This window comes from Streptopelia decaocto, assembly GCF_964273445.1.
Source record: "Streptopelia decaocto genome assembly, chromosome: 2".
Lineage (NCBI taxonomy): Eukaryota > Metazoa > Chordata > Aves > Columbiformes > Columbidae > Streptopelia > Streptopelia decaocto.
Window position 1 is genome coordinate 49901426 of NC_138655.1, and position 24959 is coordinate 49926384.

Here is a 24959-nt window from a genome sequence, read left to right on the forward strand (position 1 = left end):
CAGATATATTTCCATAGCTTTTAATGTAGCTTAACAACTGCGTTGGAGACAAAGGAGAAAGTACAGTGTACAGGAAAAAAAGATCCCAAAATAATACCCTTTTATTTGTAAAGCTCTGATGAAACAACTTTCCAAATGACATCCCACTTAAAAACCAATGGAAACCAACCTAACTATGAGTCACTCACACTATACAGATTGCATCCTACATTTTCAAGATGCCTAAATATCTTACGGAGTATTTACATATGTATCAGTTAGGTAGTAAAGTTTCATTGAGATTTGTTTCTTTCCAGCATATACTTATTCAATGGCAAAAAAACCCAACAACTGGGGATGCATTTGCACTTTTGTACAACACTTCTGAGCAAATGGCTAGGGCAATTTTCCTGAGAGAAGGCTTGTTCTTTGAAACTCTTGCTTTAAAAACTGGAAATACAGAAAGTGGATGGGGTTTTGTTGCACTAAAAAGCCTAAGGATGCCTAGTTAAGTTTTTCTTTTAAATTATTTACGTACCATTAAGTTAAAATGTTTACATTCATTCATTCGTATAAAAACCGTTGTTAAATCTTATGCAAATGATTTAACACTGATTGCTGCAACGCAAATTGCACTTCTTTAAAAAAATTATTGTATATATGGAAGAAAAATATCTGATTGCTACCCTGTTTACAAATTTTGACTGACTCTACATAGTTCAGCCAGAAAATACGAACTTTCATAAACCTCAGTCACAGTGTACTTTAAAAGTTATATCGCAGTCTTGCAAAGTGAGTAAATATTTTAAACCAAAAAAAAAAAAACAAACCCAAAATCTCCTTAACCAGCTGGACCTTGTGAGACTTGTACCAAACGTTGTGATTTCTTCCAGAGGCATAGCTAGGCTCTGCAGAGCAGACCAAGGCACGCTGAAGATGGGGGGCACAGGAGAAGACCGATGGCATGAAGACATCAAATGTTCAGTGTGAGACCTCTGTGCTGACTCAAGCAGTACGTACTTCTGACACTTGTTAAAAGGGACCTCACTGTCTCCAGTAATTAAAGCCTTTGGTACTCCCTCCCAGACACTGACAGCTTCCACCAAATTCTCAGGGGAGAAGGTGATGAGAAGGGTGAAAATAACTCTACAATCAGAAAGGCAGCAGTGCTGGGTAAGTCGAGGATGTATTTCTGGAATCTATTGATAGGTCTAGGTTTATCTCTTCTTTTCCTTTTTTTTCTTTTTATTTTTCTTTTTTTTTTTTTATTTTCTTTCTTTTTTTTTTTCTTTTTTATTTGAGAGTGTAAGGCTGCCTTAGCTATCCCCGATCAGCATTCACTTTACTTATATTTTTCTTGCATAGCTGAGGAACTGGATGTTTCGGCAGAGCCTCTTTCAGAGGCCGAAAAACACCTCTGCTGCCAAGGCACAGGAACAATTACAGAGGAATGGTCTTTGCCAGCACTCTCACTGCCACCACAACCGCTCCGCAGAAGAAACCGTGCGCAGACATCTGGGGGCTGCCGCACAGCGTTGGGATCCAGCTTCGCTCACACCAGGTCACGCCAGAGCCAGGGCACACCAGGGATCCTGTCTGACAGATGCTGTCACTTCGGCTGTGGAGGTCAGGCTGACTCCTGTGTACAGCCCATCTTGACCTGAATACTTAAGATTGCTGCTTTCGGGACTGGTGCTCTCTCCTGGGCCAGACATTGCCGATGAGCTCGCCTGGATGGGGGAGAAGAGGAAAGAGAGATTCATTGAGCAGGTGAGCTTTGCATGCACTGGGTTGTGGGTGGAAGCAGCAAGGGCTCGCAGCACAGTTGCTATGCCAGGATTTCTGCAGAAAGCCAGGCTTTGCCCTCAGCTTGCCCTTGTGCCTTGAAATCCTGAAAATGAAAAAGAACCTTGCAGTCAACCCACTCATTCAGCCCCAGGGACAAGGGTGATAGCCAGGTTTGGAGATGAGCATGTGGTTGTCTTCACAGCAAAGTGGAAAAGAAATCATGGGACACGCAGAAAAATCTGGAAATTGGACCATGTGAAGGACATACCGTGTGTGCGTCCTGCCGTCTCCTAACAAAGGGACACAGGTGCCAACAACAAAAATGTGACCTGGGAGTTATGACATCTATAATTTTGCTTCCCTGGTGGGACAAGCCAAATACATGCCAAATCTCAGCAGCAGAAATAAGCTTTCTTTGGGTCCCTCAGACTCTGAAATGCTGAAAATCATTCCTCACCCTTCAAAACACTAGCAACAACCACTTTTCCCAGTGACGCTAGCCACTAAAGGAGATGCTGCTTTCATCTCAAGTGGAGACACACTATGCCTTTGAACCAGGAGCGTTTTTTGTTCCACCACCTACATGTACAGAACATGCAGCCCTGATAGGCACAAAGATGAAACTCTGAACTGCACTGGAATCAGTCCATTAATTTTACTAGAGAAATGGAGAGTTACAAAGACAAAGAAACAATCATTTTTTCCATGAGGCTGAGCAGATCCGCAAAAGAGGAAAAATTTGCAGTGCCAGACAGAGAAGGGGCAACATTTTCACCTGATAAAGGAAATGTTTAAGAGCTGACTTCATGCAAAATTAACTCTTGGATATGTCAACTTTAAAACCTTAATTTACTCATTAATGGATAGTCTTCGGACGAGATTCCTTAAAAATAAAAAAAAATACTATCCTAAACTGTGACTGCGGAAGCTTCTTGCCTGCTGTTTAAGTGAAAAGTATACATATTTAATACTTTTACAAGAGCAAAGCTCTTGGCTCTCCTGGAGCTGTGCCAAGCCAGCAGTCATGACATAGGCAAAGCAGGGCTTCGCATATTCAAAGGCAATTTCCAAATGGTGCTGTGCGGAGTTCTTGTTGCCATGCTTAACACAGGGAAAACTGCACCTTCTGGAAGAGATACTCATTGCCAGCAGTCACTTTTGTCTGAAATATACTGAAATATTCCAATATTTTCTCTATCTTTTATTACAAGATTTAACTGTAACTATTCTTCCACTCAGTCATCAACCAGGATCTCGTTCCACCAGTCACTACCCAAAATGTGGAGATGGAAGAAAAAAACTGCTTGCCTCAAAAACAACCATAATAGCTCTAATCCTAAGAAATATGTTTTAACCCTTTGTCAAATACACCAGTGACAACAAGTCTCCAGATTTGATTCTCACTAACAGAGAGGGTCTCGTGGAAGAAGTGGCGACCAGTGGTTCCCTTGGCCACAGCAACCACGAAACAGTTTCAAATCTTTGCTAACAGGAGGAAAACTGCCAGCAAGACCTTAACACTAGATGTGAGGAGAGCAGACTTCAAGCTGCTCAGAGAACTACTCAGTAAGATTTCCTGGGAAGAAGCTTTTGGAGGTGTTGGAGTCCATCAGAGTTGGTTGTTTTTTAAGCACCACCTACTAAAAGCACAGGACCAGGCAACTCCAAAATGCTGAAAACCTAACAGGTGAGGCAAAAAGTCAGCTTGGTTGAGCCAGCATCTTTTTCTTGAAATACAGCAAAAAAAAAATTACATGGTCAGTGGAAGCAAGGTCAGGCAACATGGGAGGACTACAGAGGTGCTGCTCACCACTGTAGAGAAGAAATTCATGCTGTCAAAGCTCAATTAGAATTGGCCAGTACTGTGAAGGACAATAAAAAAGGCTTTTTAAAGTATATTAATGGCAAAAGGCAAACTGGAAATAACATTGGCCCATTACTTGGTGAACATGGTCACCTTATTAACAGGGACATAGACAAAGCCGAGATGTTTAATGCTTTCTTCACCTCAGTCTTCAACACTGATGATGAACTTGGGGGCCCCCACAACCCTTGGTTAGAAAACCATGGCTGTGAGAATGATAAATTCCAAATCAATCCAGAACTTGTACAGGATTTGCTACTGCAGCTAGATCCCTACAAGTCAATGGTGCCTGATGGGATTTATCCAAGGGTGCTTAAAAAGCTGGCTGACATCATAGCAAGACCTCTCTTCATGATTATTCAACACTCCTGGGAACCTGGAGATGTCCCAGATGACTGGAAACTGGCAAACATTGTCCCAAACTAAAAGAAGGGCAACAGGGATGACCCTGGCAACTACAGGCCTGACAGTCTCACTTCTGTGCCTGGCAAAATCATGGAGATTGGTCTGGGAGTTGTTGAAAAACATCTGAACGACAATGCAGTCATTGGTCCCAGCCAGCACAGGTTCATGAGGGGAAAGTCTTGCTTAACAAACTTAATTTCGTTCTATGACAAGGTTACCCACCTAGCTGACCAAGAGAAGCCTGTCGATGTGATCTTTTTGGATTTCAGTAAAGACTTTGATACTGTCTCTCACAGTATTCGCCTGGACAAGATGTCCAGCATACAGCTGGGTAAACACCCAGTGCAGTGGATGAGCGATTGGCTGATGGGTCAGCCTCAAAGGGTTCTAGTAAATGGGGTTATGTCAGGCTGGTGACCAATTACTAGCAGAGTTCCGCAGGGATCCATCTTAGGGCCAGCACCCTTCAATGTCTCAGGACTTGAGAGATTACTTAGTAAGTTTGCAAATTATACAAAATTGGGAGGAGCTGTAGACACTCTCAGGGCAGAGAGGCCCTGCAGAGGGATCTGGACAAATTGGAGAACTGGACAATCACCAGCCACACGAAGTTCAACAAGGGCAAGTGCGGGATTTTGCACGTGGGACACGGCAACCCTGACTGTACGTACAGACCAGGGGACGAGATGCTGGAAAGCAGCTCTACAGAGAGGGATCTGGGGGTTCTGGCTGACAGCAAGTTGAACATGAGCCAACAGTGTGCCCTGGCAGCTAAGAGGGTCAATGATGTCCTGAGGTGCGTCAAGGACAACATTGCCAGCCAGACGAGGGAGGTGATTGTCACGCTCTGCTCTGCACTGGTGTGGCCTCACCTGGAGCACTGGGTGAAGTTCTTGGCAACACAGGATAAAAAGGATATAAAGCTACTGGACAGTGTCCAGAAGACAGCTACAAAGTTGGTGAGGGGTTTGGAGGGGAAGCCATATGAAAAGCAGCTGAAGTCTCTTGGTTTGTTTAACCTGGAGAAGAGGAGACCAAGAGGAGACCTCATCATGGTCTACAACTTCCTCACAAGGGGAGGAAGGGTAGGCACTGAACTCTTGTCTTTAGTGACCAATGACAGAACCTGAGGGAATGGCAGGAAGATGTGCCAGTGGAGGTTTAGGTTGGACATTAGCAAAAGGTTCTTCACCCAGAAGTTGCTGGAGCACTGGAACAGGCTCCCCAGGGAGGCAGTCATGGCCCCAAGCCTGACAGTGTTTGAGACTGGACAACACCCTCAGATACATGGTGTGAACTTTGGAGTTGTCATATGCAGGGACAGGAGTGGAACTCAGTCCTTGTGGGTCCCTTCCAACTCAGGACATACTATGATTCTATGATATTTTCTTTCCATTTGACTATGCACAGACAATTCAATGAGGCAGGTTTCACGCTAACTTTTCTGTCCAGTTTTGGCCTTGCATCAGCCTAGTTCTTCTAAAAAGGATTTTTTTTTTTTAATCTCTAATACATCAAATAGGCTCCTGTTAGCACAAAAGACATCATTTTAACAGCTTGAGTCCCCTTGCAGTGTAAGAAGGGTTTAAATTTAGAGCTGAGCAGGGTTTGCTCAACCTGATCTAAAAATACTAGGAGCTGCTTTGTAAGGTTCCCATTTGTCCATATTTGCCACTGTTGTTCCGGTAAGCAAATATCTTATCACTACCTGTTTTTCCTGGGCTTGGAAAGTATATTTCACCCTTTTCCTGATTCAGCCCTACAAAGGTGGGGCACAGGGACCTGTAGTTTCCATGTGGAACTTTCAGCTGCCCCTCCCTTGGGCACCCCAGAAGGGAGGACACAGAGACACGTCCTGTTTGAAGACCGCCCATCCCTGCCTGGCCAAGGCTGGACCCTGGCTCCATTGAGCTGGGGCAGGCAGGACCTGGGCAGGACCGCCAGGCCTGGAAACCCCACCCCGGTAATGTCATGACAAATCCATGCAGCTTGGGCAGCTCCCAAAGTGAGACATGGAAAACAAACTGTAGCTCGTGAAAAGGACACAGCTGAATGATGGCTCTGCTCCCAAGCCTGCCTACCTCTGCTATTATTTCTCCTGTTTTAAGGGCTGAAAGACAGCAGAAGTTACAGTTAGTTATTAGAGGACATTTGTCAGCTGGAATAAATAAGCTGAACAATGCTGCTGAAGTCAACGAGCTCTTCTAACTCACGATGACTGGTTTTATCAATAAAAAGGTAATGGATTTAATTTCATTGCTGAAATCTGATAATAGGATAGATAACCAGCTGAAGCTCAGCTTCCTGAGGAAAAAGTGAATGAAGCCCATTGGGAAGAGCTTGCCTTCCAAGCAAACAGAGGAGGTTTGCTTTTGTATCTGCAAAGGTGGTTTAAGTATTCTTTTTACTCAACCCAGTAGACATGGCAGCCCTCAGGCAGATTTTCTGGATCAGAGGTGGCCTCTCTGTAGAGGACAGGGAGACCTCAGTCAGAGCCACAGAGGGACTTAGACACCTACATCCTACCCAACCCAACCCTCACTATGCCAACAGCACCCCAGAGCCAAATTCAGCCCCACTAAATCTGGCCCAGATCAAAACCAGGCTGCTCAGCCTGCACTGGCCTCCACTTGAGGAACAGCACCAGCATCTCTGGCTGAAGGATGACTCCTGCTTTCTTCCATCCACTCCCTCCTGCACTACCTGACCACCACGGAAAGTGGGGAGAGGTGAGGGATATCCCCTTTGCCTCTGCCACCAAGAGGCAAAAGCTCCGAGCAAGGAGTTGTGTGAACAGCTGGAGAGGGTGGCAAGAGGACTTGATCTAGACTTTTGCTCTATCAAATAGACATTTGTTCCGTCTACTTCACAGGTTCAAAATACTCCATGAATTCTGGACATTACACTAGGTCTGTAGTAAACTGAGTCTCAGCCAATACATTCTTTCTCTTCAGTTAGCATAGTTTAGTTTCGCTACACCTAAATGATAACTGTAGTCAGCTGAAACACACTTGCAAAAACTTCTTTCACGTATAATGTGTTGTGGCAAATTGCAGTGGACTCCTCAATTTTCCAGCCTCAGCCTCCCAGCAAGAACTGCCAGCCTCACCAAGAGTGCTTTCTCCCAATATTGTCACTCCCCAGTTTCTGAAATAGAAGTCTCGACACTGCAAAACCACAGGGTTTTTTTTTTGTTGTTCTTTAGTGACTCTCTTACTATGCAAAGTTGCCTTTTCTTACTAGTCAAATTGATCCTTTTGTTTATATTGCAGATGTGTAAGTTTACATACCTTCTAATCTCTTCTTTGTATTATAGCAACATAAATCTGTTGTTAGTACTTCATTAATTTCCTAACAGAGGCAACCTCCAGTGTGGCTTGGCAAAATTGATGACCCCCACTGCCATTGAGGGCTGTATGAGTAATTGGCTTTATCGTTTTGGCAATAAAACAAAACCAAGGAAAATGTATGTGTCCGTATGCATACAGAAGTTTTGGGTAGAACCAAAAATACTGTTTTTCCTCGGTTTTCCCCACTGAAATAAAAAAGTTGCATTGCTTCATCCTGTTTGATACAAAATGAAATGCTTTCTTTCAGATATGTGTACAAGGAGCAAAGCAAATGAATGACTGAATGTATGAAACTGAATGAGGAGAAGAAAGCAACATCCTGTTTTGTCCGGGAGTGAGGGAGGAGACCAAGAGAAGATTTAAACTGCAGTATCAGATCTCCCAGCATAATGTCCTGACTACCAGACTATTTGGTATTTTAGGTTGCCATGTTCCTCATGCCTCCTGTTGATCTTATTCTACCTGGTTTAGATAAATATTTACTCATACCAGGACTGAGGCACCATGTTCCCATTTTCTAGGTGAAAGTCCTACCAACCATGCTGGTGAGCCTTTCTCTTAGAAACTCTGTCCCAATGGCTATGAAATTATTCTATACCAGCTGAAATCTTACCATCAGGTAGTCTGAAGGACCCTCAGCCATTCAACTTTCTGATATCCAGGTGGTTAGGAGATTTTTTTCAAGAGGTTGAGTCTTTGGGTTCATCCAGACTCTTGGAGATACTGTAGGGAGGCTGATTCCCCTATAACTTGCATGTATGTCCTACCAATCTGCTGCCTAAAAAGGAGCAAAAAACACCACCTCTAACCATCTCAGGAACCCTCTTCTGAAAACAAAAGAAAGAAAATCCAGGAGAAGCTATTCAGTGAATCCAGCCCAGGTTATCAGGCATTTTGGGGACAGTTAGAACTGCATTTTCCTACAAGCTCACCACCTGCCAAGGCCATTTCAGTCAGCCCTCTCACTTTTCCAGCCTACAACACCAAAGAGCCAGTCCTGATTGCTTCTCAAGGTAAACCTCCAAGGGAAGCAAACACTAGTTTTGCCTGCAAGACAACTGTCCTAGGTTATTTTATGGTGTGTGATTACAGTCTTTTTGAGAAACCTCCAAATTGGAGGTAAAGGGTGCAGTAGAGTCTTCTGGAAGAAGAGCTTCCCTGGTGCTGCTGAGCCTTTACTGACATCAGCCCTGGCTCAAGGAGCCTCCATGTCCTGCCATAAAAAGCAGATTTTACAGCAGTTTTCATACTGCCTTTTATCCTAATAAGGGAATAAAGTCCTTCTGGTAATCACACCATTTGGAGCCCATGCATGGAAACGTATGGGTGTGCGCTAACACAAACCATGCCCTTCATTTAGCAAATTATTCTGTGTAGCTTCTCCCTATACAGTTGCAGCAGCATCAAAGGCAGAGCAGGTATGGATGCAGATGCAGGCTGTCTGAAACCTTCAAATCTTCTTTTTATGGGGATGCAAAGCAACTTCATATATCACACAGCTGGACCTTTTCCATGTTAGTAACACAGGACACCCAGTACTTATATTGCTTAGGAAAACAGAAATAGGCCTAAATCCCAGATCCAGATGTGAATTTGGCAAATAGCCCCTTTACAATGGGACAACGAAATATCTCTGATCCAAACACTTCTACACTTTGGGATGTTTGAAATCAACTTTGCACCCACAGCAATTCATTAATCATATATTTTAAATGTTTAAACTTCAGCTAGAACATAAAATCAACATTTAAGGTTCTTGCTAATTTGTCTGAAAACTGGCATCATATAAGATTCCCTTCATGAAATGGATAGTCTCAAAGACATTTCCAAGAATAATTGTTGCCCTTCTCTTTTTCTGCCCTCCCCTCCTTATTTTATTTTAAAAGAGATAAAGAAAGGTAGGGTAAAAAGTGAATATTACTGACAAAATGAATTCTGCTGAGTTTCATTTCCATCAGATTTCTACATAACTGGGAACTCTTTTGGCAGCCTCCCATAAAAGCCATAATAAATTGCTTTTGTACCAGTAGAGGAATTCATTTTCTCTGTTTCATTTAGCAACAACATTGCTGTGAACTTCAGACAACAGTTTCTAAAACATCATCAGATTTCTCTGCCTAATGTCAATTTGGCGTTTTTCCCCTCCTCACAGAATAAGGGCTGGAGAAGTAAAAACAGAGCAAAACAAAAACAAGTTGCCATGCTGGTTGTGTAACGCGCGGGGAATGAGCCAGGTTCTCTCTTCCAGCAGGTGCCCATGTTTCGGCAACGTCACCAGTGCCGCTGGCAAGAATAAACATGGTTCTTGTTAAAGTGACCAAAGATTACAGAGCCTGGATTCATCCATCTGAGGGTTTTCTCCCTCCTGCCATGGCCTAGAGAAGTATATTCTCGTTATGCAAAGCCATTGTCTGTTCTACAGATAAATACAAAACTTCAGGCTATCGATGAGTCTACTCAAATGACAAAAATAATCAAGGAAAATAGAAGTCTAGGACAGTATCTTTGCTTCAGCGTGTGGTCAGATTACAGACGGTCTTGCTCTAAAATGCTGACATCCCTTTTATTCCCAACAACTTGAATGACGCTTATGACCATTCAGCCTCTCCCACAGGATTTGGGGCCATAAGCAATGATTTCACTTCCTTCATAAACTGGTGATCGTGTACCCCCACATGATGTCTGGGGCAACAGGAGCAAATCTTAACAGCCACCGCTTCTTACTTTCACTCTCCAGTCTTCCCCACCTTCATCCCATTGAATTGCTGAAGCTTGGGCAAAAGCAGGAGCCCAAGCAAAGGACATGGCCGTACCCATGACGCACCCTGTCAACAACTCCCCTGCAAATCCCATCTTCATTTATGTACATTTGGAGCTGGGGTGCAGGGGTGGGAGATCACTGGCCCTTCATGTAGAGCGGGGGTGCTCAGGAGGATGCCCATATGTCTGGTCACCCATATGTCAGCCTTGTCGCTTCAGTGCATTTCACTGCCTCTCTCTATCTCTTTCTTTCACTGAATTTTTTAATGAGAAGCAATTTGCAAGGGTTTTGCACGTGCAGGGTACATCTGATTGAACCGTGGTGGGGAAAAGCTTGTACAGATATTACCGTGCTGCCTGCTGCATACAAGGGCACAGATTTCCCCAGCCCTTGTGCAGGTATCCTCTCCCAACCTGATCTACCATGCAAAAATAATGGATAACTGAAGTTCTGGCACTGGGGGATGCTATTGTGTAATTAAGAGCAGCCTCAAGGTACCTGAGAGTTGCTCTTGGTTGCTAACAGCTCCCAACTAGCCTTTTGGCTCATGAACTGTGCCCCCACCCTGCTCTGCTATGACACCCACACAACTCCACCTGGCAAAATTATATTATAAATAGTGATATTAAAATTATAACATAAAGATTATTAGTAACAGGTTTGATACACTCTCCTAGGCAGGAGAGCTACAGAAACAAAGGCAGATTTTAGCCAGCCAAGAAGGTAAGAACACAGGCGAAATGGGATCTCATCTATATGGCCATTCTGCCTACAGCCTGCATAGCTGCCTTGGCTTCAGCTGGGACTGTGCTTCTGATTCTGCCCATCGTAAAAATCTCATGACACTCTCCAGGATCAGTAGTCTTACTTAAGGCAATGTAAGGAAAATTTAAGGAAAATTTGGCTGCATTTTTTGCTTTGCAAATATTATGGGAGATCCTAAAAGAGTGCATAATAGTTCACTGGGGGGAGCCTGAAACCCTGTAACAGGTCACTTTTTGGCTAACGTTTCTCTTTTTTTGATGTAATCTGTTTATTTTATTGGAGAGACAGAGCTTTCTCTTGTCAAAGACAAGCCCTTTTAGTAACATCCTGGTCCAGCAGCACCCAAACACCAGTGCCTCTGAAACTGGGTGGCCCTGTCAGTCCACAAAAAATCACATTTGATAAAAAATTTTCCTCCCCTTGTACGACGAAACTTTGTACATCAGGAATAAAATTTTTGAAAGGAATTTGGATGTGGGAACACTGAGACATATTGAAAAATAGTTATTATAAACAATGTCTTATTTTTATGAATAAAGGAGTAGAGAAAGCCACATTAGGAAAGCTTTTCAAAGAAATGATGTGGCAGATTAAAGGATAGAGAAGGCCTGAGGAGTAAGTGCGGATACAGATATGTATAGCCAAGGGGTTAGAAATTAATCTACATTAAGCTTCACAACTTCAGCAGTAGCATTTGTTATCGCATATGCTAACTGCTTGAAGAAAGGAAGTTTGAGATGGTTTGAGTACCTGATGTAAAATAAGAATCAAAACTGAAGCAGGGGATGACCAGCGATCCTCTGGAGCTTCTCTGGAGCTCAGTGCTGCCAGATGCTGAGCATCTGGCCCCTGAAGAGCCCTCTGCAAGGAGAGGGCTTGGGCCCCTACACACTACAATCAGCGGGCACCCCAGCCTGGTTTCAGCTGGGTCTGGATCAGGGTTTAAGTGCCTTGGTTTAAAACAAAAGCCTTTACATTTCACTCCATACTGCAGGATAATAGGTTGTTGGGGTTTATCAATCATTTGGGATAATGCATATAAATGCCTATATATATATATATATCTTAACCAGCTTTTGGAAAACGTGAGAGCAGCATTGCCTTGAATTATAAATTCAGATCATTTCTGGAAAAATGGGGTATGTGGACACTTTTTTCTTGACAGGTTCAATCAGGCATGTTCTATTATCTTTCCTCCAAAAGAAAACCTTTGAAATCAAAGAACCCGAACATTTCAAAACAAGATGTCTGGGGTTAAGCTGTGGTTAACTTAATCATAAAAATTATATAGATCTTAATTAAGAGGTTTGTAAAGTACTTCAGCTTGTCGTTCTGTTTACAGCTATATGTAATATCCTCTGAAAATCTTGTTCCAGTATCAGCTAACAAAACTGGAAAGTTTGTTTAGATTATTGTTCTGCTAGATAAGATAAAAGCTGCGATAACATTGCACAGTGATCAGCCCGCTCACAGACACGGACACCGGCTCATGGCTTACCCCGGAGGCTGCAGGCTGTGTGCTAGGAGACGCGTTTTTGCTACAGTCGTCTGAGTTAGTAGAAGATGTGGATGTTGGAGTCATAGGAACCGCAGTAGTACTGTTACCTGAAAGATAGGGAACTGCTATTAAAAACAAATATTTTCTAGCCAAGGAAAAAACCAAACAAAACCAAAAAAATCCTCTTGGAGCTCAACTGTCTTATCTTTTTATATTTACCAGAGCATGCCTTTGACTTATTTATGTTCTTAGGTTTTCGCTTTCTGGTCTGAATTCCTTCTTTTTTCATAGCGAGAGGTCGGGGAACCTGAAAAAAATAAATTTCCATGTTGATCACAGAGTTGTATATGTACTCTAATATCAAGAATCAAAATATACTACAAAATGAGATGGTGATGTTGAAAATGCCTGTATAGCCAGCCCATTTTTCCTGTATCACAGTACTAAATCAAAAAAACCTTTGCATTTTGTTTGGGCAAAGCAATGGGTGGTTTCAAGGAGAGTTTTAGCAGAATCAAGCAAGCAGAGATTTTTCTTGATGTGAGCTAATCAGTTTTTTCAACATCCCAGTCAGTCCACAGATAAACATCACACTTTTAAGGAAAAACAGCATCATTTCACCATAGGTCCGTATGACATTAAATTGGATGAGATATATCTTATCCATGATTCCTTATTCCCATCAGTTATAAATTATCTGCTGTGTCTGATTCTGGAAAGGAAGAGTGCCTATGAGGGGAAAAAATACTCCTCTTCCTGCAGACCAGCTACACAAATCAGATAATGAGTGGTAAGTGTCTTAGGAGAGAAGCTTTAGGCTGTAGTCAGCTTAGTATTTGGTCTTGTTCTGCCCATGATACCGTTTTATAGTATCAAAATTTATACTTATAGGGAAAATGTGCTCAAAAATCAGCTTTGTGTTCTGTGTCATTACAACTGTAATAATTATACAGAAAACATTGGCTTAAAGTACATTTAAACATAATCATAAAATGAGTTTGGGGAAAGACAATTCAGGCATATGCTTGTTATCATTATAATGCTTAAACCTGTGATATAATTTACTTTTTCTTTGAGAACCAGACCAAGTCACAATCAGTCCTAATGCCCTCACTCTTCAAACACTTGTGCTTGACTGTAACTTAATCCACGGAGGCATAACAGGCTCAAAGTCTCACTCAAAACATACTCCATCACATTCAGGACAGAATTGTTTTCTTCTTCCACTATTGCCTAGCAAAGTCTGGAATGACATTTGAAATTTCGATGGCATAGCTATGGCTTGAATTACATTTAAAGTTTTGCTGGCATAGCTGTGGCTGTCCATGAAGAACTGTTTTATTAAAGGTTTAGGTTTTGTGGGTTTGTTTCCCCGCTGAAGAGCTGATATAAATCCCAGCGGCAAAAAAAAACTCTGCCAGTCATCCAGAGGTGGTTTCTTTAGACAGATCTGTCAGGAAAGCTACGACAGCAAACACATAACTTCTCAAAACCATAACTTGCTAAAACAGTATAACCATTTTTTGGTCATTTCATCATTATTTTTTTTTTAAAGCCCCACAGCCCAAACCATGAGCCAAGATCATAAGCCGAGACCATTAGCACCCACAGAAACACAAAGGAGTGTCAATGTCCCGTAGCGAGGCGGCTGCTTACCCCGTGGAGCTTCATGTAGAGGCCGCAGGCGTTGCAGACGGGCTCGCCCTCCGCGTTCCTGCGCCACAGGGTGGTGGTCGTGGTGTGGCAGTTGGCACAGGACAGGCCCAGCCGCCGCGACGAGGGCTGGAGGCAAGCACAGGCAAACACAGGTGTGAACGGGCGGGCAGGGAAAAATGATTTATGGCTTTACGGTTTATAAAAAGCACTTTAATGTGCAGCGGGGATGGTAGGAGGTTTTTTTGTTTGGTTGGGTTTTTTTATAGCATCTATCAGTGACGCCCCAGAATTAAATCAAGATTATCCTCATTTCAGAGACTGGCAAGCTGATGTGAAGAGACACTGCGAGTCTGCAACTCTGAGCAATCACAGTGCAGGCAATCACTTTGAGCAATCACAGTGGGACCTCTATTCAGACCATCAGGCACTGGCTCCTCCTCCAGCAGGACAGCTAGGAAACTTCTCAACTACAGCTCCATCCCACTTCTGTGCCACCTCTCCAGATGGTTCAAGACCCTCTTCCCATGCAAAAGAGACAGCTCGAACGTTGCCACCAACACTCCTGACTCACGGGAAAAATCAGCCACATTAGTCACCTGCCCTTGGTGGCGCCACAGGTGTAGAAAACAAACCTTCCTGTGTGCCAGAGGGTAACACGTACAAGAGCGGCATCTTTGTGAAAACATCTTTTTTTTCATCGCACGTTTTATCCCCATGCAAAAAAAAAAGTGCCTCCAGAGTGTGTTTTACAGAGCAGTTTCCCCTTGGCCAGCAGAAAAGCTAGTGGGTGACGACAAGTTCCCCACTGCAAACAAGGCATTTATGACACTCTTCCGTGGAGTTTGGAGCCAAGATGAAGCAACCTTGTATCAGAAATAACTGTATAACCTGGAGCTTTATGGCTGCAGGCTGTATATCATAAGAGAAGGCAGTCCTCATAAACATGTGAAATGAATGTGAATGGGTTATAAAAGTCCCTGTAACAAGTGATCTCGTTTACGTTCATTGCAAGAAAAGAATTCCAGCTACATCATAAATCCAGTCTTTTTCAAAGTATCGCATTGTCAAGAAAAATATAAAAAAATCTGTACCTAGCTCTGTGTCTGGCAGCTGAACAAGTTTACATGGAGAAGTCAGTTTTAGAGGATTGCATTAATCTTATTCTGACTATAAAGCACCCATAACTGAAATTACTAACTTAAGGGTACAATGCCCTTCCTCTTGAATCATTTACTGCTGGGTTGTTAGATGTAACTCGGTCACCTTTGATACTGCCTGCCACTTGGGAAATGGATAAAAATGTTTTGAGAATGAAGAATATTCCAGAGTGATAACCAAGTTGCTTGAATTTTATCTGTTCAAGTTTCTTAAACAGTAAGCCGTCATTTTACACTGCAACTCAGAAAGAATTCCAGATGAAATATGGATTTTGTAACTTTGAATCAGTAATTCATTATTAATTGTACAGACAAAGAAAAAAAAAAAAAAAAACAACAGCCAAATGTAATGTGTGCTGAAGTACATGCATACACTTTCTCATCTTAAAAATCCAGGTCTCAGGAAAACAGATTTTTTGACCTGATTATTTAATACATATATGTATAGTGTCTAAATTACTCTCCTCAATTCAATACGAGTTTTTCATGGATTGGGTAAAAAAAGAGCTGGTCTTAACACATAGTCTTAATTTTATTTCCTTGCAAGTGAAATCACTCTGTTAAATCTGTATTTCTTTTTTGTGCAATCTAGTATAAATCTTCCTATATTTTATTTCAATAGCTTTTGCTCATCCTTGTATCTAAAAAAACTGGGAGGGGGTTGTATGTTTTAAAGCTAAAATGACTTTTTCTGCCACAGGAATTTTATCAGGAACTTCAGGGCAATCTAAACATGTTTAGCATTTTCAAAACATTTTCCCTTCTCACCTACATACTCCCAACTGTATGAACACACAGTCACAGTTGATTTATAGTTGTGGCCAGGGTACTCAGTAGGGATTGTTACACACAGCTATTTTCAGAGTTATTTCGCCGAGGTGTCAGGCTGTAATCGGGCTGCAGTTTGACTCTGTTTTAGTCTCCTCACCCCTATCCCCTCTTAAAAAAAAAAAAAAAAAAAAAAAAAAAATAGAAATGCCAGATCCAGGTATCAGCTACTTGAAGTCTGCAGTGGGCCACGGTGCCATGGCCAGTCGAACTCTGATGCTTCAGATGAGCAGCAGATCTGGCCAGCCTGCTGCATGTGTCTCCGGTGATAACACCTTGTGTCATGAAATTTAGTGGACGGCCAGCTAGGAAAAACGGGCACCCAATGGTAATTAACCTCTGGCTTAAATTAACTGTCTGGCTTAAAGAAAGGTTTTTAAACAGAGGTGGGGTTGGTTTGCCAGCGCTCACTGTCTGCTCTGATCATTGCACATTTGGGTTTTGTTCCCTCCATCCCCGTAAGGGCATTAAATTGTGAAATAAAGAACGGGATGTGTTTTAACACCAGGGAAACAGACATGGAGAGTAACAGCCGGCATGATTGAAAGGGTCTTGAAAGGCTGATGGGTTTGATACACAGTCTCCATACACAAGGGTCCAAACATCAGCTTGGATTATACCAGCGTGATTTATTGTGGCTAGCTCGGTAACAGCCATTACCAAAGAGCATATTCTTTCTCTCCGCTGACCTCCACCCAGATTTGCTAAATATAATGTGCAGTTCCCGCTTGTTAAATTTTCTTCTTACCTATTCAGTGCCAGCCTGAGTTATAAACAGGGGTTCTGGTTTGTATTATTTATTTCCCCCCCTAGTTTTAGGAGTATATTTTTAGAAAAATTGCTGCTCATTTCTTAGGAGTAAAACAAAACAAAGGCTATTATCATTGTTTAAACAATTGGTTTTCTTTGAATTATATACAAAACTTGCTTACATTCCCAAGGATCGAGCTCTCAGCAAACAAAGCAGGTCTGGAGAAATTCCTAGCCCTCTGAACAAACACTTTCCAACCTTGATTTTTTTTTTTGTTGGATACATTCAGCATCAGCCGCACAAATTTCTTCCGAGTCACCTAAGCTCCCTCACCAACAAGGTCTATCAACTCAAAGAGCCAGGCTGGCCCATGCCTGGTGTGTGGCTCACAGCGGGCAGAGGCCCATTTTGCCAGCGCAGGGCCCGGAGCAGGGTCTGGAGGGCTGTCAGCCCTGATGCCCATACCGTCACAGCTTTGCCCTGCCAATCTGTTCAGCAGCCCTGCTTCGGTTCTGCAGCCGGGGGGGATCACTTTGTATGCGCTCCCCCATCCTTGCCGCCGCTTTCCCCCTCACAAGCGCTGACTGCGGGGTCCCATGGAGCACAGCTCCTCTTGTCCGCCTTCCTCCCCTTCGTCCCCACTCACCACTCTCTTCTGGGGCTTGATGAGGGGCCGGCTGAGGCCGTTCATTTTGGTGTAGAGCCCGCAGGCGTTGCACAGGTAGTTGCCGGTGCCGTCCCTCCTCCACAGCGGGGTCTGGATGGAGCCACAGTTGACGCACTCCCGGCTTTCGGACAGGTCTTCCAGCAGCTCTGGGGGGGCAGGAGCAGAGGGGAAAGGCGGTGGGGCACGGCCGCCGGGGACATGGAGCTCCACGGAGCGCTGCCCCGGGCCCGCCGTGCCGGGATCCGGGCCCCGGGCGGGCAAGAGAGAGGGGCCGTTCAGCCCTCGGAAGTGCAATTCCCCGGCAGTGATCGCGGCCGTGTGGTGATTTTCTTTCTTTTTTCTTTTTTTGTTTTAATTCTCCCTTTTTAAAAAGTTCTTTAATGGCAGCAGACTCCCTGCCGGCCCTGGCGAAACCTCTGCTTTACAAACCGAAGCGGACCTGGAGCTCCCCAGGACAAGGTGGGGGGCACCAGTCAAACGGAGCGGCAACCCCCGGCAGCCCTGCACTTACGTCGGGGTTTGACCCTTCGGAAATCGGGCTGAAGCGGCGCGGGGTCCGCGGGAAGGGGTGAAACCCCCGCCGTGGTGCCCAGGGCAGGGAAAAGGGGTGCGTTTGGCTTTGTAGGGGTGCAAGGGAGGTAGGTGCCTGCCAGAATAGTCCACTTCCAAAGCCCACCCTGGGTACAAGGAGGGGTGGCTTCCCCAAAGATTCCCCCCGGGTCGAGGCTGGGCAAGGAGTTTATACCCCGACTCTCATTTTAAACGCCTGGTAACTAGTGAAACTTCAAATGTAGAGACAGAGTTTGTGAGTCTGGGGTGCCAAGTCAGAGACGGGGAGCGACCACTTCGCCTCGGCTATTTGGTCAAATTCGAGCTAGCTGGTAAGAAACAGAGGAAATGGAAAAACATGCGGTATTCTGCCTCCAGCTCCCTTTGATACTGAACACGGGGAGGGGAAAAAAGGGTCTAAATGCACGGCAAAAAAAAAAAAAGAAAAAAAAAAAAGTAAAGAGAACCCACCTATAAAAACAAACACCTTAAACCCTACGAATCCTTTTATTCTTATTCTGACTCACCTCTCCATATTTCAGGGGGAAAAAAAAAAAAATATGGATTTTTACATATACCGTGCCACGTTGTGCAGAAGTAATAAAAGGACGTGCTTGAATTTCGGCAGAAGCTTTCAAGTTGAGCCTGGGAAAGTCTGTTTCAGACTCGTAGCTTCGTCATTGATTTTATTTTTTGCTCCATCCATTCTCTCTGCTACCTGCTTTAATTCATCATTAAGTTATTACTTAATGTTTCGCTTAGCAGGTTTGCGCTGCAAAGCAAAAAGGGAGCTTGCAAACGTCAGGCAGCTTTGGAGAGAGGGCTGAGATGACACCGTGGGGCACTGCGCTGAGAAAGAAACGGTCTTTTAGCCCGCACCCACCGAAATACATTTCTCTCCTCCCTTCGTTTGCAAATTATTAGGAGCTAAACACGAACGGGCACACGGCAGAGTCCGGAGAGCACAGTTCAACTTAACGTTGTCAGCTTGTAGCTCTTAGCACATCGCGAAGATTTATTAATCTTTGCAGTAAAAGTGCCATTGAAGGTTGTAATCAGGAAAATGCTTAAGGCTTCAAGGACGCTGGAAGTTAAACAGTTATTCGACTCATCTATTTACTTTATAACGTTACCTTCGTGACTGCAGAAATAAATTCTGCCGTGACAATATTTCTCGGGCATTTTAATTTTATTTTCCCCCTTAGAACGTGAAAAATATATTTCTCTCCAAGGAAAGCAAAATAAAACTTTCATTTTAACTATTGTTTTAGTAACTCTACGAGCAACGCTAAGAAAGCCCTATCAAACTGCCTAATATTTAGCCGCGAAATTATGTTGCAGTTACAATTTTCCCGACCGCTAACGCGATCACTTGAGCCGGAAGCACGCGTGGCTTCGGCTTTGCTGCCGTTTTTTTTGTCTTGAGGGAGCAGAAAACTCGCGTGGCCCAGGAGGTCCGGGACGCTTCGCCCCACGTTACGACGCGATGCAGCTCCCCGGGCACACATCCTTCCCCCTACCCAAAGCCTAACACCTACCCCTCCGGTTTCCGGCACCGGGGGCCAGAGGCAATATCCAGGGAAACGCCAGGAAGGTGACCCAGCCCCGCGGCTGCCCCAGCCTGTCCTGCCTGCGCGTTTCTGGTCGGGCCGGGGCTCAGCGGCCCCGCGGGGAGAGATCGGGAGCGGCTCCAGAGACACAAGGGCAGGCGAGACCCCCGGGAGCAGGGATGGTGTCGTGCCCCTCGTCGGCTGGCTTGGCAGTCCTGCCTCAGCCTCCTCCAGCGCCCTGCTCATGCCCTCCTCTGCGTCTTCTCCCCCACCCCTCTCCTCTCCCTTAAATGAGATTTTCCAACCCCACTTCTCTCCCGAAATTAATAAAAAAAATAATAATAATAAAAAGCAGGATTTTTTCTTCTCTTCCAGTTTTACAGTGTAACTTTTGGAAACTGCTTTTAAAACTTCAACTTTCGTGTCTCCCTGAGACGCAGCTTCTCAGTTTTGCTCTGCCTGAAAGTTGTCATGTTAGTAAACGCCAAGTGGGAGGCCTAAAATGCCTATATCTACGGGTATCATCGAGAGACAGAAGGAGCACCCTGTACACTCCTATAGAAAGATTAAAAGCCACCAGGTAATTTTCTGAAATGCTGCACTGGAAGAGAAAATCACAGTGTATATAAAATACACCTACCAGGTGGGTAGTTTATGATTAAAGCAAATGCTGCTCAAATGTGCATGTGCGCGTGTATATACATACACATACATACATAAATATATATAAATATCCACAAATATATAAAAATATACATATATATACACACATACCCACACACCTCTCTGTACATCTGTATTTATATAAACATACCTATATTCTAAAGCTGAAGAGCCTGTAATAATCGTTAATCTTTCTACAACTGACTAAATCATCGCAACTCAGCCTCCACTTCTACGATTGATTTAATGACACCGAGAATTTCCTAAACTAAAAAAAAAAAAAAGAAAAGAAAAGGAACACCTCGGAAGCGAAAGTAAAATCCCGTCAGGAGGTGCCATATTTTAACAGCGGTTTACAAACGGGGTTTCTCGTTCATATCAGAGATTTTGCTTTGCTGCTTTTCCTTTTTAACGAAGCAGCAAAGTGGTTTGTCGTTGTAATAATTCAAACCGAGTTAAGCGAGACCTACAATTTTCCTCTACACTACAAGAAAGGTTAATTCGCAGTGAATTTTGTTACCAGTTCGTGGCCAGACTATTTCGTTTAAGGAAAGCAGAAATGTACGGAAACTCAAAAGAGAGCTTTACACCGGCCGATTCGTTTTGGAAAGGGCGGGTTTAGAAGCCCGACAGACGTACGTTTTTGTTTTTTTGGTTTTTTCTTTTTGTGTCCCCTTCAAGCCAACGCAAACGACGAGAGCCACCTCCACTCCAGAAAAGACGCGGTCCCGGGACCGCCGTCCAGCCACCGGCACCGCCGCGCCGCCCAGTCAGCGACCCCGACGCCGGGGCAACCCCGCCACGGGCTCCCCGCGCCCTCCGGCATCCCCCGGGGCCCCGCCAGCGGGCAGCCCCGGCATGCGGCGGCCGCCCACCCTGCCCGGCCCTGCCCGCCCCTTCACCCCCCCCGCGCCTGCGGGTCCTACCTGCGCTGGGTGCCCGGACGGGGATGGGGGCGGCCCGGCCCTGGAGGCAGTGCAGCATGGAGTTCTCGAAGGGCGCCGTGGGCCAGGCAGGGGTGAGCTGCGGCCCCACGTAGGACGTGTAAGGCGCCGGGTATGAGCCGTTGAGAGGCCGGGCCAGCGGGCTGTACTGGTCCCTGGCACCCAGGCTGTTGCTGTAGGCGCCGGGCTCCCGGGAGGCCCCGTTGGCCACTGGCGGGCTGGGGGAGTAGGGGAAGCGGCCCGAGGGGTGGGAGCCACCGCCGGTGCTGTACGAGGGGCTCTCCGCGGCCGGTTGGGACCAGACGGCGTGGCCGCCTCCCGGGTGGCTGGTCTGGGCTGCCCCGCTGCCCTGCAGGTACGGCAGCGTGGGCAGCATGGAGCCCACGCGGGTCGTGGGCACGTAGACGGGCGAGCTAGGCGTGGAGTGCATGAAGCTGCCCGGAGATCCGTCGTAAGGCGTGGGGCCCTGGGCGGCCGAGATGGCCAGGGTCTGGTACATCTCCTCGGGCTGCTCGGCGCCGAGGGCACTCAGCTTGGAGCCGCGGCTGGACCAGATCAGCTTGTTGGTTTGGTCTAAATCCGCGAAGAGCAGGATGTCCTCCCAGCCGGACAGGCCAGAGGGGTGGGGGGCCCCGAAGTGCACGTAGGGGGCGAGCAGCGACCGGCTCTCGGCGGCGGGGGGCGGCGGTGGGGCCGGCCGGTGTCTGCCGTCGGGCTCCGGCAGAGGAGTCTTGGAGGAGCGGCGCTCACCCTGGGAGCCGCCGGAGGAAGAGGAGGAGGAGGGCGAAGGAGGAGACGGGCCCGGCTCCCTGGTCGCGAAGGAGCAGGAAGAACCACCAGAGTCCGCAGCGCACCTCTTCACCACGCACCAGCCGCCTTCAGCCACGGCCATCCAGGTCCCCTTCTAGCCGCTTGGGTGTGGATGGAGAAAGGGGAGGAGGGGAGGAGGAGGAGGATTGGAGGGGGGTCCGCAGGGCAGGGCGGGGAAGGAGGACACAAAAGAGCAAGGGAGGTGGGGGGGAGACAAATAATAATAACAAAGTTAGCAAACAGGACAGCCCGTCTCCCTCCCGTAATGAGATTCATCAGGGCTTATCTGGACCCTCTGAGCGCTTAATCAGTCATGTCGCCTCGGCGCTGTTGTCCCTCACCCCGGCGGAATGGGATCAAGCAGCCCAGGTCAACAGGGGCCGGGAGCCGCCGGCCGCTCAGAGCGGAGTCCCGCGGAGCGCGGTCCCGCGGGGACAGGGCTGCGGGATCCGGTCCCCGCTCCCTCCGCATCTTGGGCTGCGGATTTGAACATGAAGCACAGCGGCGGGAAGGTGGGCGGGTGGGCGTGAGGAGAGAGGGGGACGAGACAGGAATAGGGGCATTTTTCCCAGTCTGTGCCAAAGCCCCTTCCTTGGCTGCTGCTGCTGTTATTATGATGATTATTTCAATGAATGAGTCATTTGACTCGGTTCCACTAAGAAAACAATTAGCAAGGCGATCCCTTTAAGATTACTTCTCCGGAGAGCGATGTTAGCTTTTCCGCGCATCGCCTCGCTTGGTTGCTTGTTTCCAGCCCAAGGTCATGGAAAGGAGGAGGAAGAGGGAAAGACACCCGGGAGCCGTGAGATGCGCACGGGCCGGGCCCCGACGTGTGCACGGCGGCGCCAGGACCGCAGCCGAGATCGGGGCCAAGGCAGGGGCCGGCCAGCCGGCAGCCCTGGCTGGAGGCCTGCCCCGAGCCCGAGCACACTTTTGGGGAATGGCACCCATCCCGCAGCCAGTCGCGGCGCCGGGACGCCGCCGATACCGGTCGCGTCCCAGAGCGACCGGCAAGAAACAGGCAGGAGAGACAGACAGACACAGAGCCCTCGGTGCTCAGCTTCTGGGAGAAGGGGCAGAAGGCGAAAGGCGGCGCGGAGAAGTGACAGCAAGAGAAGCGGACGACGAGGCTCTCCTCCCTCAGCGCACCTCGGGGCTCTCCAGATAACCATAGGCACATGAATACAGGACACACACACGCACACAGCCCCCTCGCAGATAGATAGGCACCAAATACGTCTTTCCCTCCTGCGAGATAACTGGGAGATAACGCTCCGGCAGATAAGGGCTCCAGGCACCGACATAGGATGTTTGCCCACAAAGTCTCTCTCGGGCTCCCCCAGCCAGGCGCAGCCGCCGCCGCGCCGCTTTCCTCCCGGAGTGACCGAGAGCAGAGAGGCAAGAGCAGAAAAGCAGGGAAGAAAAAGGGAAATCGCGGCGGGAGGGTGGGGTATGGAAACAAGAAACGAGGGGCCAAACCTGCTGCCGGTGCCCCGCATGGGGCCGGGATGCGGGGCCGCGGCGGGAGGTAAATCCAGTGCGGCGGGGGCGAGCGGCGGCGGCGAGTCCGGCAGCTGCTGCCGGCGGCTCAAGTATAAAAAGGAGAGAGGAGGCGCCTCTCGCAGCCCTGCCGGAAAACTGCAGGCAGCCGGCCCTGATTGGGCTCGGCGAGCCCTAAACAAACACATTGCTCAGCAGGGGTGCCAGTCCCGGCGGCCAGCCGGCCCGCAACGCGGCCGCGCCGGGGGCGGGAGCGGGCGCAGCTGGAGGGGGGGCGGCCGAGAGGGGGCCCTCGGGGTGCCCGCAGTGGGGCGGGGAGCCGGACCCCCTGCTCGGGGAGCGGGGAAGAGTAGAGCGGGATTCGCTTTCTTAGATGCCAGGGTATTTTAATATTTTATCTTTTTTCTTTAAACTGAGAAATAATGCACAAACTTCTCCCCCCACTCACCGTTCCCTAAATCCCGGATAATATCTTGTCTAGAGTGAATATTCACCTTTTGTAAGGCTTTTTCCGCGCGCCTCCCGGCCTCGCAGCGGACTGCCTCTGGCAGTATCCCGGAAAGATGTGTGCTGGTTTCTCGCCCTGAACAACCAGGTGAATGTCTTCCCGCCCCCAGTCTCCTTATTTTTGCTGGTTAAAATCAGAGCTATCCGAGGGGAAAAAAATGTGGCTCCTCCTTGAGCCGTTTCAACCCTCAGGTGAAGCTGAAGCAAGCTGTGGGATGTGTCCACCCCAGCAGCAAGCGTTAGGCATTTTCCCCCTGTTTCTTTCTTATTCTTGTCTTCGCCCCCACCCCTCCCAACCCTCTTATCTCAGCTGTGTACAAACTGATATGGTACTTAGCAGGAAAGTGACTGGAAATTAAAATAACTTCGTTCACCAGAGGTTATCAGCTGGATATCTGTCATCATCAGTTTGTACAGAAAGAGTCATCTGCGGCAAAGGGCTGGACTAGAGCAGAGCCCGGCTCTCGGCAGCCGGCAGACACGAGCCCTCCCGACAGAAACCGAGCCCAAACCTGCTGATGCGCGGTGCTGTCGCTCCTGGGGTAGGCACGGCTTTTCTTTCGGTCTTTCTGTGAACGGGAGGTGAAGAATTTGCAGTGCTGGGGGTACGGTAAAACTCTGGCTGCAGCCATCTGCTCTGATGGCATGGGTGAACAGGTTGCGACGTCCACGTTTTATTGTGCTCGTTAATTTTAGTGGTTAGAGCGCGGCAGGGGTTTGATCGCAAAATAATCACTTTCAGGAGAAACCGTTTCTCTATTAAATTATAATATTAAAAATGATACTCCTTTCTTGCCAGTTCTCTCTAAACAATATTGTTCTTTCAGTCACCCTGCCAGGTTGAAGTGCTTTTTCTTTTCTTCTTTTAACTTTTAGATGTATTTTAGTGGCTGTAATATTAAATAGAAAGTAAGCTTTTGCAAGTGAGGGCAGTGATTCGTTGTTTATAAACGCTCGACATGCCTTC

The 24959-nt window shown here is 46.7% G+C and overlaps 1 protein-coding gene across 1 annotated transcript; it reads right to left on the reverse strand.

Annotated features, from left to right (window-relative positions):
* GATA6 (GATA binding protein 6) lies at window positions 1-23493 on the reverse strand. Its single transcript, XM_082044989.1, has 7 exons — window positions 23465-23493; window positions 21158-22086; window positions 17449-17615; window positions 14067-14192; window positions 12630-12717; window positions 12411-12517; window positions 1-1709 (listed from the first exon to the last, which is right to left on the reverse strand). The coding sequence occupies exons 2-7, from the start codon at window positions 22065-22067 to the stop codon at window positions 1542-1544; spliced, it is 1566 nt and encodes a 521-aa protein (XP_081901115.1). The 5' UTR covers window positions 22068-22086; window positions 23465-23493; the 3' UTR covers window positions 1-1541.
* Window positions 23494-24959: the final 1466 nt, after the last annotated feature.